We start from the raw sequence: 20,402 nt of genomic DNA on the forward strand, positions 1-20,402 counted from the left end.
CAAGGGAGAACTCAGAGGTCCTCGGGTGCTACCCCCTGGCACCACCGGGTTCCTAAAAACCCGGCACCTCAGTTGGCGCCCAACTCGGGGCGATATCAAGCGGTGACGGTCCAAGCCAGATGTTCGTGAGGAGCTTCGTGTGAAAATTCCGGAGGACGGCCAGCCACTTCAGCGACCCCTGTATGTCGACGTGGTTCCGAAGGTCTTTGCTGCGAGGTTCCCCGCGTCCCGACGGCTACGAAGGACTGCTGCCCTGACTATCGCCTTGTTTTGGACCCAGTGATCTTTGGTAGAGCGAAACGATAGACGAGTCTTCTAGCGACGTCACAGATCTTCAAATACTTCAGTTAAGTATAAGTGGAGCGTCTCCCAGTCCTTAGTTTGTCCTTAGTTTTTGGTATCCTTGAGATACGCTTTGATTTGGTACTTGCAAGCCCCAAAGCCGAAGGACTCGTGTATTCACGAGATATATCGTAACAGATAATCCTTTGAAGTTTGAAGCTAGACTAGTGAGCGAAGATGCCTGGTTTTAGCAGACTTGGAAACTTGTTTTGTCTTGGTTGTAGTAAGGACTCCCGATTAGAGGAATCTTGTCCGGTTCCTCCAATTGGAACTCCAACGTATGAGCTCTATGTAAAGCACGGCGTAGGTCCTATAACATATAACGAAGTATGGATAAAATACACCCGCAAGGATGGTGTTTTAAAATGGCCCCAATACGGTAGTTTCGACTCAGAAGTTTTAGATAACCTAGAAGTCAAACTATTCAAGAAGAAAGCCCGGCCGGCGATGTTTGACTCTTTCCGCTTATGGCGTAAAGAGGCCAAACAGAAGGAAATTAAATTAGAAAAGAAGAATAAGAGGGAAAGAGGTATTTCAGTAATGCAAGCCGCGATAAAATTTAAAGACAACGAAGAGGATCGAATAAGTGAGCAGTTGCACAGGCAACGTAAAATGGCAATAGATAAATGCTACCCCGTTTTGCCATCTCTTCAGCGAGAGACAGTAAAAGAGCGTGAGAAAGATCCATTAATGGCTCATTTGCTAAGTTCGCCACCACCCTATGCACAAAATGCCACGGCACCTCCGCAACCTTTAGTTGCACCTCTGGTAGCTGTTATACAGGCTCCTTTACCGCACTCACCGGCTACTCTTCAGCTGGCTCCTGTTTCTCTGGCGCAGCCTCCTCAAGGCTCACCGATCACATCTACTTCTCCTACTGTTCCTTCTAAAATTTCGCCTAGCACACTTTCTAGTCTCTCTCATACTCGTTCTACGAACATTTCTGTTTCTACTTTGCGTGACTCTGTTCTACCACCAGTTATTCCCCCACTTTCGCCTTTCGTCTGGCATAAAACGGCCAGCATTGTTACTAACTTTCCTTCACCACTTTTTCGGTCGCCTAAAACGACCCCTAACACGGAACGAAGACAATTACGAAGCCAAATGCCCGATTATCAGGAAAGGGATTGTTTGAATAAGTTAGCACGAAATTGGGCTATGGACACAGCAAGATGTGATGTAGAGTCTGTCATGAACGTTTTCCGTCAATGGGATGAACCAACGCAAAGATACGTCTTTGAGCAGATGTGTGTTTTTCTGTGTGAGGATTTGGTAGATAATGGTCAGAAGACCAACGAGCAGGAGTTGTGCAGTGTACGATTTAAATTTGGGGAGGGTATGATTGTAGGTCCCGACGTTGAAAAAGCAGTTGAGATATTATTATCACATAGAAGTACGGGTGGTAATTCTGGGTCGTCCTCTGACAGTGATACATCCAGCAGGAAAAGAGCGAGACAGTACCCCATGAGAGAGGTTACCCCGGTCTGGAGAGAAGGTGACGCAACTGCAGTTCCACCGGTCCTGCCTCATTTCCAGCGTGTATGGGTACATGTCCCCTGGAAAAGATCCGAAGTTTTAGCACTCAAGCAAACACTACCCGATCCCCGTAAAAACCCGACTGGGTATTATAAGGAGTTGTCCCAAACTGCCAGCTCATGTATAATGAATTTAGCGGATATAGACATGTTGTTTGGGAACGTTGTTCCACATCCTTTATGGAGTAAGATACGTCATGCAGATCATGACCAAGAATTAGGTGACTCGTGGGCGAACATTGCGACTACAGATGCTAGACAAGTCGGTGGTTTCAAGCCTGAGCCGTTAATAGCTGAACTTCCCGGTAGAATTATTGCGTACATGAAGACACTTATGCCTGAAGTATGCGTAAACTGGGACAAGCTATCCGCGTGCAAGCAGAAGAAAGACGAGAATGTGTCTGACTTTTTCACGAGATTTGAGGAAACTTTCACTGACCATAGTGGTCAGGATATGGCTACCGGGGGTGGCCAAAGATTGTTTGTAGACAAGTTTGTACACAATCTGCTTCCCGAACTGTGTGCTAAACTAAAAGATTCAGAGAGTGCTTGGGCTGTCTCTACGTCAGCGCAGATTCTAGCAACAGCTCAGTACTACGAAAACAGGCGCAAAGACGAGCTAGACAAGGCAGACAAAAAGACGAAAGATTTAAAAACTAAAGTTCTTCTCCAACAGGCCTATCGGCCTCGTATGGCTAGCTAGCCCAATTATCAACAGAATAAGCAGTATTCTAGAGACGCGCAAGGAAACGAGTCTTCCCACCAGCGTGTTCCGTATGGCCCGAATCAATGTGCGTATTGTAAGGAAGAGGGTCATTTTAGGAGTAATTGTCCGGCTCTTGCGCGACGCTTAAACGGTGTTTCAGGTGTAAGAGGGAGAGGTGTTCAACATGCCCCCAGAGGTAGGGGCCGTGGAAATTTCTCCCAGTACACAGCTTCTTTTCCGCCTCAAAATTCCATGAATAGCTTTGACCAACAGAATAACGCATCGTCTAGGTCAGCTCAGTACTATGCTGACGACTATTACACCGAACACGACAATGAGGGTAACGATTGCTAGGACAGCCATGGACAAAGAGAGGGAGTTGTTTCAGTTCCAGTAGACCAAGATGGACCTTATGTCAAGGTAATTACCTCAGGAGTGTCAGAGCCATTTCTGCTGGATACTGGTGCTACAAAAAGTTCTATTATGCACTCAAAACTTCCAGGCGCACCTTTGTCTGGCGAAATGAATGTCTCAGTAGGCTTCTCTGGCGCCACTGTTAGAAACCCGATCTCTAGTCCTATATCCCTTTCTGTTGGCCCCTATGAATTGGAAGCACCCCTCATTCTTCCAACAGGTTGCGGTGAAAATTTGTTAGGATTGGATTTGCTAAAAAGGTTGTATGCGACTTTGCACTGTTCTCCCTCGGGAGTACAGCTTACCTTAGGGAAAAAAATCATTTCTCCAATGTATTTGTCGAAAGAAGGTATTCCAACCGAATTGTCATCACTTCCTGATATACTGTGGGCTAATGGTTCCAATGACGTAGGTCGTTTGGAGATAGCACCGTATGTCATAACTTTGAAAGCCAACGTCGGATTGCCACGTATTCCTCAATACAAAATATCTAACGAATGCGAGAAGGCGTTGTTAACGATCATTTTTGATTTGATCGATAAAGATGTTATTGAAGAAACAACAGGGAACGTTTGTAACAGTCCAGTTTTACCGGTCTTAAAACGTACTGATCCTTCACAGCCCCCTGTGTATAGGTTTGTGATTGACCTCAGAGAGGTAAATAAGGTAGTTATCCCACAGTTTCCAGTTGTCCCCGACATTACTGCTTTATTGACAATGGTTCCAGCTTCAGCAGACTGGTTCTCGGTGATTGACCTGAAGAACGCTTTCTTCAGCATCCCGATCGCCGAAGAGAGTAGAGACCTTTTCGGCTTCAATTTAGGAGGACGAAGCTTCCGCTTCAAATGCGCTCCTCAAGGCTACTGCGAAAGCCCATCTATATTCAGTCAGGCACTGAAAACACAACTAGACACAATTGTGCTGCCAGATGGGTCAACTTTGATCCAGTACGTAGACGATCTACTGATCGCCGCAGACACTGAGGAAATTTGCAAACAAGCCACGTTGTTATTATTGCGTCACTTATGTGACATGAAGCACAAAGTCTCCCTTTCAAAGCTGCAATTTTGCCGACAAGAAGTAACCTACCTAGGTCACATCTTATCGAAGGAGGGAAGGAGACTGACACCAGAAAGAATACAGGCAATTACAGAACTAAGTGCCCCAAGGACACAGAGAGAAGTTCGAGCCTTCTTGGGCATTACATCGTACTGTAGACAATGGATACCGAATTTCTCACTACTAGCCAAGCCCTTGCTGGCACTACTCCGCAAAGACACGCCTAATCCTATGCCTTGGTCTGAAGATTGTCAGACGAGTTTCCACGAGTTGCGTGTTGCATTGTGTTCGGCCCCTGTGTTGGGAAACCCCAACTACAGTAAGCCTTTTACATTGTATGTCCACGAAAAGGAAGGTTGTGCATTATCAGTCTTAACGCAACACTTTGGGGACAAACAGCGCCCATGCGCGTATTTTTCGGCAACTCTGGATCCAGTGGCTAAGGCACTGCCAAGTTGTCTAAGAGCAACCGCCGCAGCAGCTGTCTGCATTCGACAGTCTGCTGGACTAGTCATGAATAACACTCTGATCGTTATGGTTCCGCATGCAGTTGACATTTTGCTAAATAGGACCAAGACACAACATCTTACTAGCGCTCGACTATCCAGCTACGAACTTACCCTGCAGGCAAGTCACATCCACATAAAAAGGTGTGATACACTCAACCCCGCTACGTTATTACCCATCCCGACAGAGACAGACAAGATTGACAAACATGACTGCTGTTTCAGGACAGAAGAAGAGACAAAAGGGAGAGTAGACTTACAGGACACTCCCCTTCCCGAATGCAATGATACTTTGTGGGTTGATGGTTCATGTTTCAAGCTGCCGAATGGTGATACGACCACAGCATACGCCGTAATGACATTATACACCATTGTAGAGACTGCACGCATTTCCCACAATTCTGCACAAGCTGCAGAGCTGATCGCGCTTACTAGAGCATGTGTGTTGGCGAAAGGAAAGCGAGTGAATGTGTACACTGACAGCCAATATGCCTTTGGTGTGGCTCACAGTTTTGGGAGATTGTGGCGTGAACGTGGGTTCCTTACGCCCCATGGTGCAAAGATACAACATGGCCAGCTAGTTAATGAGCTCCTTGAGTCACTCACCTTGCCCCTACAAGTCGCCATTATAAAATGCAGTGCACACAAAAAGATTCAGGATGATGTTGGCCGCGGAAATGCATTGGCAGATGAGGTTGCGAAAGAAACTGCAAGGAACACAATGAGTCGGATGTATGTTATGGGTCCCGCTAGATGGACTGCTGATGTGGGAATGTGCGAGGACACCATTGAAAGCGTGAAATCGATACAAGCTGAGGCCACTGAGAACGAGGTGAATGAATGGAGAGAAAGCACAGGTAGATTGGATGCGAATGGTTGTTGGGTCGAACTATCAGAACACCAGCGATGGCTATTACCTAATGCATACGTACTTGCAGTAGTAACGATGGCTCACGGAATTGCGCACATCAGTTCGAAAGGAATATGTAAACTATTGGCCCCAGTATGGCAGAATAGCAATATCCCAAAATATGCAAAGAATGTGGTTAAAAAGTGTATGGTGTGTTTGAAGTACAATCCCGGTAGGGGAACCCCAACTCCAACTGGTCATTTTGCGCCTCCAACGTACCCGTTTGAGGTTTTACAGCTCGACTTCATCCACATGGAGAGGTGCAACAACCTAAAGTATGTGCTCGTTGTTGTCTGCGCCTTTTCAAGATGGGTGGAAGCGTACCCCCTTAAGGCCAATACCGCTTTATCAACTGCCAAAGCACTCGTCAAAGAGTTCTTTCCGAGGTTCGGTATGCCTAGAATTGTCTGGAGTGATAACGGAAGTGAATTCGTAGGATGCGTGATGAAGAGAGTGTGTGAGTGTTTAGGCATCCACCAAAAATTCCACGCTGCAAATCACCCCCAATCAGCTGGATTAGTAGAGTGCTACAATGGCACTCTAAAACTCAAACTAGCCAATATCCAAGCCAGTACAGGTCTTAAATGGCCTGACGCACTGCCTCTAGCGCTTTTGTCAACCAGAATGACTGTCCACTCCAGATTAGGACTTAGCCCCCATGAGATCGTGTTTGGCCGCCCAGCCAACATCTGGGGCGTGCCAAGACCCAAGAAACTAAGTGAGATAGAACACCCCGTACTACTTGACTATTTGTACGAATTGACAACTAAATTGCGTGTTTTACACCAACAGGTTCACAGTTCCTCTCCACCAGCCTCGGACGATCCAGGTCACCTCATCGAGCCCGGCTCGTGGATTTTGGTGCGGAATTTCCAGCGCACCAACAACGGACAGCCGAGGTGGACCGGACCGCACCTAGTGCTGCTTTCAACGAGATCTGCTGTTCGAGTGGAAGGCAAGAAGAACTCGGTACATGGGACCCACTGCAAACGGGTCCCTCTACCCCTTCCATACGACCGGTGGGTCAACAAAGGACTCGCCGACTCCGAGACCGAATCCGTACCTCGCTTCATCCCTTTCAGCGATGCACGTTTGAAAGAAACTAGTACTGAAAAGGAGAGTGATCATATTTTACAAGGACTTGTGTCGCCGTCTATGCAACCTGAGACGCTGTTTGAAGACCACACCATACCTGGGAAACAACGGTACGACCTGCGGTCTAAACAAAGAGACTAATAAACGATTGACCTAATGTGATTTCCCTTTTCCCCTAAGAACTATTTTTTTGATTTTTCAGCTCTCTCGTCCCAAGGGAACTAGCTAATTTTTAGATTTTTCGAACCGCCATCCGGTTCTGCTGCTAGGGTCGCGGTTGAAGTCTGGGGAGTGCAACTGGGAAGTTCTAGGTCCACGGTTCTGATTGGTCCACGGGAGTTACCCCGGACTGAGCAGAGCGCGCTCCCTGGGAGAATCAATCAACCACCGCGGGCAGCAACTAGAGGATGGAGTTTCCAAGGGTAGAGAGACCTATCAGACTCACGAACTTCGGAAAACAGTTATGCACAATACTGTCCAAAAGAAGATTCCTGATGCTATGTGTTTTAATGTTATGTAGCATACTTGTGTTTTTTACTGGTTATACTCTATTCGTATTTAAAGTTACCTTTTCGAATGACACCCAGCCACCATCTCCTCCCACTATTTCTCCACACTCCTTTCACCCTCTACCTGAACACGAGTCTCCCCAAAGACTCGAATTTGTAAACAATTCTTTCATTCAGCTCCTACACCAACACCAGTCCGTAATGAACGCATCAAACTGTTAGATATGCGGACTTATGCCACACACAACCGATAAGGGGATCCCATACTTCATTTTGCCATTCAGCTACTATGGTTCTCTGTGGGCTTTTCAGACCATGTTCCTATTCGCCCTAGAACCGTACCCGACCCGTTCCACTGCGAGCGATTCCAATAACAAGGCACTAATTGCAGGGATAAGGAATATGAGTAGGGATATCGACACATATCTGACAATGCCCAAAGATGAACTCAGTCCCTACTCCCGTTGGAACGTGACCAAACATGGGGTTTACCTGGTCAAGAGCCAGGCAGCAAAGAAATCCCGCCCAGTTTGGATAGTGCCCCACCGAGGTCACTTATGCTTACAGGGTACTGGTAGGGACCCCACAGCACAGTTAGGAAAGAGCATTTGCACGGAAACATACGTATTTACTTCCCGAACTTCCCCTATACTTTTGGCAGCCAAAGGCACGTATTTCGTTTGCCACGACCAAGCCTACACGTGGTTGCCTCCTGATTTCTCAGGTACATGTTTTATCTCATTTCTGCTGCCTCCCACCTACACGGCCAGAGCAGATTACCATCGGACAAGGACAGCTAGGGGTGTCGTGAGTAAAGACGACACCGCGGGTCAGGAATTCTCTGACTTCGCAAAGGGTTTTCTGCCATTCTGGGGGCCTATGGTGAACAGCAGAAATATTCGCCAGTTATCGAGGATAGTTGAATCCGCCGTGACTACGACGGCCGGAGCACTTGGCAATCTGACAACCGAGCTTCAGTCGGATCGACTTATGACCCTTCAGAACCGAATTGCCTTAGACATCATACTCGCCGATCGTGGTGGTGTATGTAGAGTCATCCAATCCAGTTGTTGCATATTCATCCTTGATAACGCACCAACAGTATACCAGGCCATCTCCAAACTACACGAAATATCTGGTTCCCTTCACGTTGAGAAAGGGGATTGGTCCCTGCTGGGGTGGTTCTGGGAGCTGATCACTGCCTGGGGATGGAAAATTTTGATCTTCATTGGGATGACCTTGGCACTTCTGTTCATGTTTTGCCTATGTATACAGTGTGCTCCTGCACTCTGTGGCCTCTGTGCTACCTCGTGTGTACGGAAGCCTGTGTCACGGGATGAGCTGAGTAACAGAATGATGCTACAGCAACATCTCCACGAATTTCTTCATACCGATTTGGACTCAGATTAGCCTGAGTTATTGCCTTATATGAGGGCAAAAGGAGGGTCTGTGGTTCTCAAAAATCCGGACCCTGGTGTTTTCCCGATATCGAGGTCCAATACCCGTGTCACAAAACCTCAACGCACCAAGACGATTTTGGTATCTATGAACCGATAATAATTAGGACATCATTCCTATGTATTTGCGTCACAATCGAGGGTTGCCAACACCCCAAAATTGTAGTTTCCGTCCCCATCCCTTAAACTCCATTTTGTGAACGGCATCCATCTTGCATCTTGCCCTCACGTTAAGTCAATTAAAGGTCGAGCTTGATCAAAAGGGACACGTCCACCTTTTCGTGACTTCCCCCTGACCTGTCCCAACTGACTCCATGGCCTTCGGCCAAACCTGTTTGGGCAGCTCCTCGCCCAGTGGCCGAATACGATAGCATCAATACATAACATTCCACAAACCATTCACACATACAGACCATGCTTTCTGCAAACATGCACCTGTCCACGTTCCTTGTTTATGGCCAGTTTTATGACTGGGTTGTGCCTTCCTTTATTAAGGTTTTATCGATATCTGATGGGAGTTCCAGGCCTAACTGGGTAATCTATCAACAAACTGGACATCTAAAATATGGGCTTGCTTACATGACTCTGCTCTTTGTATTATTGTAGAAATATGCGTATAGCCATATCATAAACTCAGGAATTCTTGCTTGCAGCTATTATTTTTGTATATAAGGAGACGGCTGGTTCTGTAAAAACGAACAGTCTCCCGAGAACCTACTCTCCGTGCAGTGTACTTCTGGGACACGTGTTACTTGGTAGCTACCAATAAAACTTGATCTTTGACGGTAACTAGAAGACTCCGTGTTTCTGTGGTCCGGAACAAGGGAGAACTCAGAGGTCCTCGGGTGCTACCCCCTGGCACCACCGGGTTCCTAAAAACCCGGCACCTCAGTCCCAGCAGTGGCGGGGCATCTGTTGGGTGCGGTGGTGCGTGGTGGGCTTCCTGAAGGGGAAATGGATACAGCGATGGTCGGTCCAGTGGGGTTCGGTGGTGTGGTCGAAGGAGATGTGGGGGCTTGTGGAGAAGATGGGGTCAAGTGTGTGGCCGGCGGCGTGGGTGGGTGTTGTCACAAGCTGTCTGAGTCCGAGGTTGGCGAGGTTGCCGATCAGGGTGGTGGAGTTGGTATCCTTGTTGTTCTCGAGGTGGAAGTTCAGGTCCCCAGGGAGGATGTAGTCCTTGGAGGCAAGGGCGTGTGTGCTGATGAAGTCGACGATGGAGTCGCTGAACTGTGGTCGGGGTCTGTAGATGAGGGTGGTGTTGGGTCAGTGTGGATTTGGAAGTGCAGGTGTTCTGCGGTGCTGAGGGTGTTGTCGAGGATGGTAGAGACTCTGAGGGTGTTCTTGTGGACGATCACGACTCCTCCTCCTACTCCGTTGGTGTGGTCCCTGCGGGGGATCTTGTAGCCTTCTGGGATGACTATAGCGATGTCGGGTGCTGAGGCGGGGTTCAGCCAGATCTTCGTCAGGAAGGCGACGTCTGGGGAGGTTGAATCGATGAGGTCCTAGAGTTCGACGGCGTGTTTGCAGGCGGAGCGGGTGTTGAGGAGGATGTAACTGAGGTGGCTGGGTCCTTTGGTTGGTGGTATAGCGGGCCGGAAGCTGGTGAAGCTGCAGTTCCGGCAGGTGAAGGGTCCTTGGGTGCGCTTCGGGGTGGCCCGGTACCAGGTGTGGTCTTGTCCGGGGTTGAGTGCGTGGAGGGTTCTGGCATCATAGCGGAGTCGGGCGTCGTGGGGGCCAGGGGTTCTGGCGCTGGGCACGGTCCAGGCGCAAATGGACTTGCCTTAGGTGCGCTTTCGGCGCGCCAGCTGCGTGCATTCGCTGCTCCGCCGCCATAAGAATGGGAGGTGGGAGGGAGGAGCAGCTGGGAGGGGGTAACGGACGAATGGGAGAGGGAGTAAGGGGCCGCAGCGACAAACGGGCACAGGAGAAAGGCAAAACAAGCTCAAGCACGGGCAAAGGCAGGAGACTAGCACTGAAAACAAAATAACGGCCACAAGCAAGATACCAAAATGCAGTCACAGAGCACAATTAAAGCGGGAAGAGCAAACCTAAGCGGGGGGCGGGGCCGCAGGGGACGCAGCGGCGGGAAGAGGGACCGGCGAGGGGACAGGAGGCAGACGGGCACAGGGAAAAGGCAAAACAAGCACAGGGAAAAGGCAAAACAAGTACTGAAAAGCACAGGCAAAGGCAGGAAAACAAGCACTGAAACAAAATAACGGTCACAAGCAAGGTATAAGATTACAGTTACAGAGCACAATTAAAGCGGGCAAAAAAGCAAACCTAGGGCCTACCACTGGCCACTAGGGATGAGGCGCAGGTGGTAGCCTGCGGGTGGAGGCGGGCCTCCAACTCCGTCAGCAGAAGCAGCTGGGCAGAGACACAGGAGCAGTTAGGTGGAGCTGCGCGACGTGGGAAGCGACCTGCCTGGAAACAGGGTCAAGGGTCGCTCCTATTGACCACAGTATTTGCTATATGAATACTTAATTTGCAAAATACCATGAGAAAAGTTTTATAATCACAAGCATTGCTAAGTGTCCAAAATTATCAATATTCAATATAAATTTAAGCAAACCGCTTTACTAGCGCAGAAATCATCTTAAATAACTAGTCATTTTAAGTTTTTCTTACGTTTGTGAACAGAGGTTTGCAAACCCCAGAAATAATTTAATAGGTGGCCCAAGCAATACATGCCTCTGATGAATTGCATTCATCATTGCTTTGTGCACCAAAATAGATTGCTCACCCACAATAGTGCCAATATTTTGTGTGCTTCTTGAACTGGCAGTGGGTTTATGTAATTAGCCGGGGCTCAGGGATGAAGTCCCCAAGGGAGATATTGGCTTGGGGAGTTGCGTGTTTCCCTCCCCATGAAAAAAGCTGGGTCACGAGGGATGGGGTCCCTGTGGTCAAATCGTCCTGGGAAGGTGGGCTGCCCTAAGGGAACTATAACTCGTACCCTCGCCATGCACTGCTAATTACCCCACATATTACATCACTCATAACATCTTCTATGACATCACTGATAATATCACTGCACCATTTGCTGTCAAATTATTGATGAGAAAACTGTGCATGGCGGGGGCACGAGTTATAGTTACTTTAGAGCATGAGTTATATTTACTTGAGATACGAATCATAACTGCTGAATTCGTATGGGTTTGTGTGTGTAAAATCTGAACCGAATTATAATGTCCCTGTAACCTGAGAGAAAGTGAGAGCGATTTTTTTTTTATCTAACAAAAAAGTTGTTTTATTAAAGAAAAAAAACACAAACACAAGCTAAGATCTTATTACCATTCCTAATTATAACATTGTTTTCACCTTCGTTCTGTTCAATGAACACTCGGTTGTGTCCTCATATTTAAACTTGAGCATACGTGCAACCCCCTTGCGCAACCTGTGGCCCACTGGCCACGGTGTGAACTGCTTTTGGTCATGCGCAGCAGTGAGGTTGGCAGCAAAGCTTGGCCTCCAACCAGGCCCTGCACCCAATCCTTCGGGAAACCCAAACGGCTGGTGCACAACCAGGTGGTTGGCCACAGGGTCTATCTGGTTATGCACAGCGTTCTGTCATGCACAGCAAGGGGTTGGTAAGATGATTTTACCTCTGGCCAAGGTCGGTGCCCAACCCCCACAGGCACCAAACCTCCCCACTGCACACAGCGTTACCAATGGGCACCTGTGGGTTTGACCTGTGCTCAACCCACTGCAGGTGGCCAATACCCACAGGGCACGGCCTGGGCCTGCACAATGGCGGTTTAACACAGGGTTTGGTCTATGTCCAAATCCTTGATTTTCTTTTTTTTTTTCTTTCTGCTCATATTTTTTAATTATTTTTGTTTCTGGGGTACCACAGTACCAAGTCTACTATGATACAGGGGGCTGCAATGCCCCCCAATTATTTTTTTGTCTTAAACAGTGTTCTTTTGGGACCAACACCCATCCCCAACATGGCATGCAAACGTAAGGAATTAAAAAAAATTCAAGTACTACTGGACAGAGTCCAGAAGTCTTGTAAAGGCAGATGCAACATTATATTCAGAGTTGCAGCCAGCAAATCGGATTTCTCCGTAATGTAAATGAATAGTAATGTGGTACAGAAACGGCTAATGAGAGAAAAGGCTGCTTCAGTCAATCACAAGGCCCTATTTTTTTTTGGTAGCGCTGGACTCCCATTGGACAAACAACGAGTCATATCCAACTTTAGTTAACCCCTTCAAGCCCAACCCAAGCCCAACGCAAATTTCTCAAAAATGTCCGAAAGGATTTATACCAACTCACAAAAAGCACACTTGCAGAGTAAAGTTCTAACTTTTTGCATAATTTGGTGCAACTCCATACAGCTGCTTTTTTCTTTATCGGACAGCAAAGACTTTTGGACCCCCCCCCCCCCCCCTCCTCCTCCTCCCCCCCCTCCCAATGGAAACTGGCCAACAATCCAGACACATTGGTGACTGCTACTGTATTAGAAATGTATATGTGTGTGTGTGTGTGCATGTATGTATATACATACATAAATACACACACACAAACACACATGTATGTTCACAGCAAAGAAACAAAACGCTTTAGGTAACTTTATAGCTAGGAGTTTAATGCAGATTGAAGTAAAGATTTAGTTGCTTGAGACAAAATGTTCAGCCGGGAATCTTCAGCTGTCATGCCTAACCCAGTTTCCCATATGTCTATGTAAGCTAGTTTTGGGCACTGGCGTTTTTGGTGCAACACTCTCTCAGGACCATACAAGCAAAACAGGTATAAAATCATTTGACGATGGTTCCCGTCCCTTACCGGCTTACATGGCACGTTCAGTTTTGTTGATGTGCGATGGAAGACAGCTGGGTAGAGAAGAACAATGATCTACCAGATTATTATTTCCGTGTTTTTTGGAGACAGACCACGGCATCAGTTTGCACGCCAAATACGACCTGGGAAAGCCTGAAAAGTTATCGTTACAAGGAGGTGTGCATTGTACTACTAATATATTTATTGTAGAGAAGAACAGTGACCCATTTTTGGTGATTCTGCAAACTGGTACCGAGATTTTGGGAAAGATGAGCGAACAAATTAAATGTGTAACAGCTGATGACCTCTCCCTTCACCCCTCAACAATGCTCCTAGGAGACACTGTGGAATGGTCTCTTTGGCCAAGATCGGCAAGAAATGGGGCTTTAATATCTGCTCCTATGCGAAGGACACGCAGTTGCTGATAGCCATTGAAGAAGGGTACGAGGACACAAGGAGCAATTTGATTAACTGTCTTTCACAAACGGCAAATTGGATGACAGATCACTGTCTGAAGCTAAATGCTGAGAAGTCCGAGATACTGCTTTTCGGCAGAGCTCACCTTTTTTAGGATGCAACCTGGTGGTCCCAGTCACTAGGATCTGCTCCAGAGCCGAAACGGGTTGTAAACAATGTGGGCATCCTGGTGTACAGTGCATTAATAACCATGCAAGATCAAGTCTGAGTTCTGTGTGGGAAATGTGTTGCCATGCTAAAGCTACTAAGAAGACTTTTCTTATGGATTCCTTTGGACTGTAGGAAAACTATCACCCAGGCCTTATTGACCAGCAAACTGGATTATGGGAATGTGCTCGATGCTGGCATGGCAGATTACTTATTCTCTTGACTGCAGGTGATTCAAAATGCAGCTGTAATACAATGCCTGAAGGAGCTTCACTGGCTGCCCATGCGCCATGTTGAAGTTCCTGTGCTATGAACATAGAGCCAGCCTAACACGAACTTGGCCCCAGAATCCTGCAGGACAAAGTCGAATTTTATGTTACCTCACGAAACCGGAGGTCTTGCTATCACGATCTGGCTAAAACCAAACGCATAAAGAAAGTTGGAGGGGGGGGGGAAATCGCTCCTTCTCTTATCTGGTGGATGCTCACTGGAATGAACTTCCTTTAGACCTTCACCTCACTGACTATATGATGTTTAGGAAGAAACTTAAAACACAACTATTTCTTAAGAAGTAATTCTGACGCCTCGCAGTCTATCGCTGAGGTTCCATCTGCTGACGTCTCCGGCATCTAATCATTTTCTTTACAGGTTCTTAGCTCGCCTAGCGCTGTGATATCCCTTGGAATGAGCTTTGCGCTCTATAAATATATATATTTTTTTAAATGACTAAGTGTCCGTTGACCACCCATAAGGGAAAATTGCTTACCTATAAGCTTCTGGCAGCTCGCCACACTATTGCCCATTAATGGAAAAAACCCAACTTCCCAAATGAACATGTAGCAGTCCAAACTATGGACATTATATGCAATGAAGAAAATGATGGACAACCATTGTGAAAGATTAAGGGGCAGATGTACGACAGTTTTTTGCAGTCGCAAACGGGAATTCAGACCCTTTGCAACTACAAAATTGGTCAGTCCCATGTACAAACCTTATTTTGCGAGTCGTTAACCTATTAGCGACTCACAAAATATGGTTTGCGACTCGCTAAAAGGAAGGGGCGTGTCAAGGGCACCCCTTCCTTATAGCGAGTCAGACTACAAAGTACTATTGTTTTGCAACCACATTTGCGGTCGCAAAACACTCGCAGTTTCCCACCTGCTTCAAGTGGGTGGTAAACCATTCGCAAACAGGAAGCGGTCACCAGGGGACCCCTTCTCCTTTGTGAATGGGTGCGCAAATATTTTTTAAGAGCAGGCAGTGGTCCCAGGGACCACTGCCTGCCTGTAATAAAATCAAACTGAAAAATTCAATTTTTCTTTTTTTAACTGCATCCCGTTTTCCTTTAAGGAAAACGGGCTGCATTTAAAAAAAAACTACTTTATTTCAAAAAAGCAGTCACAGATATGGTGGTCTGCTGACCCCAGCAGGCCACCATCCCTGTGAGTGCTAGCCATTCCAAATGGGGACACAAATTGAGCTTGCCTCATGAATATTGAGGAGGCATGCAATTTGCGACCCCATTGAGAACCGCAAACAGTGTGAGCCACTGTTGGACATTCAGTTTTCCGAGTCGCAAATTGCGAGTCGCAATTCTGCGCAATTTGCGACACGCAAAACTGAAAGGTCGTACATCTGAGGAAATTTGAAAAGACATGGACTCGGTCAGTCTCTGCTTTTGAGGTAGGTACAGACTAAGAGACTAAGAGGAGGGACAAGGCACACTCCACAGATTAGGTCTCGGCTGGCCAATTTCTTCATCCACATAAAAGGGTGCAGATAATGTAATTTAATCATGAAATCAATGCTAAGGTTTTATTCTGCAATAAGACGCAGACTAACTGCTAGATGCATCAACGTTCGATTTTGCGAGTCCTTAATTGCGAAGTTTAAGGATTCGCATTTAGGGACTCGCAAAATCAAATGCATGTAGGATTTGCTAAAATATTAGCAATTCCTAAATATTCCTTACCTATATATTACAAATATTATAAATAAGGAATGACATCTCATTGATTCCTATGGGCCAAGAGGCCCGTGGGAATGAATGGGGAGGAATTCTCAATTTGCGATTAGCAATTAGCTAATCGCAATTTGAAAATGCGATTTCAAGGGTGATGGGTGTCCAAAGGACACCCTGTTGCACCTCTTAAATTGGCCATGGACACTGGTATTGCGCACACACATGTCCCAAGGACAGTGTAACATACATCTTTGAAAGATGCATTTTAGTGCATTTTTCACAGTTTTCGCTATTTACCATGAAGTTTGATTTCACGGTATATAGCGACCCCTATCAGCGAAATCGCTAGCTATTTTACATTCATGCATTGCATTTAAGAAATCTCAATTTGAGATTCCTTAAATGCAATCCCAAATAGCGATTTATGCATTTGGGATGATGCATCCCAAATGCATAAATACCGGTCGCAGAGGGGCAGATTCTGAGAATCTGCCCCTTTGCGAACGGTATTTCGCTTGATGCATCTAACTGTATAATCTCACAGTTTAAAGCCAACCTTACTACTCGACTGCTGTAGTCCTTATGTGAAGCCTCAACTTTTGCCTGTGAAAACAATATTTTATTTCTTGGGGTTTACGTACATGTGCCTCAAAGTGCTATTACTTTTTGCTTTGTCTCGACTGTACACAAACAGACAAAGTTTTGATGGAATCAAGTGCTGAAGTTAAGTGTCTGCTACACAAAGGACGAAAAAAACATATGTACACCCTACCCCAAAATAGCTCCTCCTTACATGCAACACATTTCTTAAACCATTTTTTTGTACCACTCAATTGAATTCATCCTTATGTTTTCATTCCTCTTAGGGGGAGGAAGAGAGGGTCTATAATAGGCTGAGGATGTAAAGGTGTAGGTGAGGTTATGGCAAGGAAGAGGCAGTGGCTGCTCATCCACTAAGGTGGAGGAGTGTAGACCCCATGCTTCAGCTGCAAGCTAAATAAAAAATTAAAAAATTATAATATTAGTTATTGTCATTTTGTTTTTATTCAGCTTGCAGCTGAAGTCAGGCGTTTGGGGCTGGGCTCCTAGCGTCACAGGAGGAGGAGTGGTGGCAGCATTTAAGGTGTGCATGATGCTTTGGCCATTCGTCCCAGGCCGACCAAAGCATTATGCGCACTCTACATGTTCTCCACTGAGGCTGTATTATAGCCTGGGTGGAGAACATGCACAGACAGCCAGCCCCGGTCTGAGTGCCGAACCACGGTGCTCAGATCAATCACAACGCTGCTAAGCTAGCATAGTGACTGGTCAGGGGATTCTCTGAGTATGTGTCCTTCCTGTCAGGAGGACGGAGAAGAAGAGGTGGCGGCCATCGGTAAAGAGGTAAGTGCTTTTCATTTTTGTAATTATTTCCCCCCTTCCTCGTCCCCCCAGCCCCCCACAACCCCTGGTCAGTAGCAGTTGAAGAGGATATACTAGAGCTACATTCGCTCCAACACCAATAGACCACCAAGCAACAAACCTTAAGAGATAGGATTCTCGAACTTACACATCTACTTCGCACAAAAAGCAGTGGAAATTTTCAATAACATGGGCGTGTTTGCTACGATCGAACACAGGCATACGGTGGGGCCGGTTCTTGCCACGGACATTGTCATCTGCAGGGTCAACAGAAATGGCAGCAAGGTGGACTATTAAATGAAATAAAAACATCACACCGGTACACTGAAAGTGTCAAGTTAAGGAGCATAATTTTTAAAACCTTACCGAAAAAGGGAAAGCAGATGTTTAGGTGTTTCAATTTAACAATAAAATTAAAAAATAAAAATAAAGCACACCATTGGTCTATAAAGCACCACTTTCCATTCATGATATACAAGTTATGTTCTGTAAAATCAAAAACAGACTGCAGTGTCATGACATTTACACCAATTAATTTTGCCGCATTTACGTACCACTAATTACTATGCTTAAGAGACTAAATGAAGAGTTGGGTCAGCATGTGGCATGTATTTGAGCAAATACCAATGAGTAGTCTGTGTTGATGGACACAAGCAATTCAGAGTAGTCTTTAGTTCCCACCACAACTAAGCCTTAATGGGCTTTGGAATGTAGGTGACTATTGTCAAAAGGTTCCGATTTCAGAATTCTTTTTGAAAGTTTACACAAACTAAGAATCATCAAGAAAAGGAAAGACAATAATAGTAAAACAAAAACAAAATGCAGCTAAGTTCTTCTGAAAGTATGGCAACATGCATGGTTACATGTAGATAACACAGAAGAGGGAATTAACTCACATATGCATTGTTCATATGAAAATATGTTTACAGAGGAAAACGGAAAGAAAAAGCAGAACAACAAGAGACATAATTTTACAAATTAAAGTAGTTACCTCTCCAGCGAGCCACTTTATTAACGTAAGGAGTGTGTTGTAATACTGTAATTTCAGTGACTTATATTAATGCAATGTATATTGTAATGTCAGTGGCCTATATCTGTGGCAATGGTGGGTGTGGAATGTGAGAGGACCATTTGTATGGCTATATAAATAAAGTTGTGGTGGTTTAATTATTTCAAGATATTTATCTAACTTGTTACTTAAAGGGTAACTTGGTGAAATTCAGTGGTGTAGTTGGGCTAAAATTAGTTCTGCGCCTCTAATATATCGAACATATTCCCACCATTATGACTAGAGACATTTTTCAGACCTTTCCAGTTGTTTAGAATCATTTTGTGTGAACATCAAAGCCATTAAAAGTGAGTCCATTTTGTCCAACTCTGACATCTCATATCCAAAGAGACCTATAACTGTGTGGGAGAGGCTCTTTGGAGGTGATAAATGTTATACGTTTATGAATACATTTTGTCCCAAAACAAACATATGTGCTTAAGGACGCGAACAATCAATGTGCAACTCTAACAGTTATTAGTTGGTTATAGACCCAACTTATGTAGCCTTTCTCAAGTTAAGTCAATTCACTTTATTTCAGTCGCAAATGTGACCAAAAAAGCAAATATAAAAAAAAAACAAGAACAAACACATTACAATTCAGATTCAGAAATATCTTTATTTCGGTTAATATTTCACCATAAAAGACGTTCATAACATACAATTAAAACTGATTGTACTAAAAAAGGTTTATACAGCAAATTGTAAAATTTATAAAAACAGCTTTTAGAAAAATCCAAATTGCACCCTGTTAGCCTGTGTGCAGAAAAATCAGTTAACAGCTCTAAGGCATTTCCTTCTGATAAACCAGAGAGCGCCCAGGTACTTAGCCACTGCAAACACGATGTGGTCAGACAAATCAGTTTTAAGGACTCTAAAAGCGGCCATGCACTTCTCAAATCCCAGATTCCTGCATAAGGGAACAATCCAGTACTTGCGGATCTCTCGGTAGGCGGGGCAAAAAAAGAGAATGTGAAGTTCGGTTTCATCCGAGGTTTTACATGCTGGGCAAGTACTGCTTGCATCGTCACTCCAGTTAGATGTAAATGTTCTGATAGGGAGGGACCCATGTCTCCACTGTAGGTATAGTTTCCTAAGTAGAGAAGGGTATACTTTATCCAGGGTTGGTTCCAGGTTATACTTGGCCTTGAAGGACATAAAGGAGACTGTCAGAGTCCCGAGGTTTTGTTGGTTAGAAAGCAGCGATAGTTTGCTATCTCGGTATGTCTTGGCAAGCTCCTTTTTAGAAATGAGTTGGCACGTAGTCAGGGGATCGGACCACAATTTAGAAAGGCCCAAACCCTCCAGTTCCAGTTTGATGAAATTGAGCCATTTAATTTTTCCTGCCCCCGAGATAGCAAGGACATCCTGGAGTCCTTGTCTATAGCTGTCCAATTCTGGAGTTGACCATAATCTGCGCCAGAAGGCCAGCGGGCGGAAGGCCAGCTCATCATCAAGCGGGCAAAGGCCTAAATCCATCCTGAGAGGAACAAGGGGGGTGCTCGGTGGTAAACCAACTAGGTTTCGGATAAATTTGTTTTCCACTTTCAGGAGGGCTGATGTTCCAATGTGGCCCCAAAGTTCAGACCCATAAATTACAGCCCCCTTGGCCTGGGATCTATAGATCTGCATTGGTGGGCCGATGGGCCTGATTGTGGATTTGTTGTTTGCCAAGAGCTTCATAATGCCCCCCGATTATTGCGTCAGTTTGAGTGCTGCCTTCTCTAGATGCGTGTTCCAAGTAAGTTTGTCGTTTAGGACAATGCCCAGGTATTCAAAGGTTTTCACTCTCTCGAGCCTGATGTGTGCAATGCTGGGGCTAAAGTGGAATTTCTGTGGGGGGTTGAGGACCATGAATTTTGTTTTGATGGCATTAATTTCCAATCCATGGGCCTCACAGAAATCCATGAAGCCATCGAGAATGCGCTGGATGCCCATTGCCGACTTAGATAACAGCAAAGTGTCGTCGGCAAACATGATGGCTGGAACCCTTTTAGCGGCTAGTTTTGGGGCATCAGAATTGGGTACGCCCTCTAGGTGAGAGATAA

The 20,402-nt window shown here is 45.8% G+C and overlaps 1 protein-coding gene across 2 annotated transcripts in view; it reads right to left on the bottom strand.

The window, feature by feature from the left end:
* The window catches only part of ZDHHC1 (zDHHC palmitoyltransferase 1), a 658,528-nt gene that overhangs the window by 549,569 nt on the left and 88,557 nt on the right, over window positions 1-20,402 (bottom strand). For both annotated transcript variants that reach the window (XM_078670152.1, XM_078670151.1), the window contains exon 3: window positions 17,455-17,630. In XM_078670152.1, the coding sequence (XP_078526278.1) occupies window positions 17,455-17,630 (176 nt within the window). The remainder of the gene's footprint in view (window positions 1-17,454; window positions 17,631-20,402) is intronic.

The sequence above is a fragment of the Lissotriton helveticus genome, chromosome 12 (genome assembly GCF_964261635.1).
Source record: "Lissotriton helveticus chromosome 12, aLisHel1.1, whole genome shotgun sequence".
Lineage (NCBI taxonomy): Eukaryota > Metazoa > Chordata > Amphibia > Caudata > Salamandridae > Lissotriton > Lissotriton helveticus.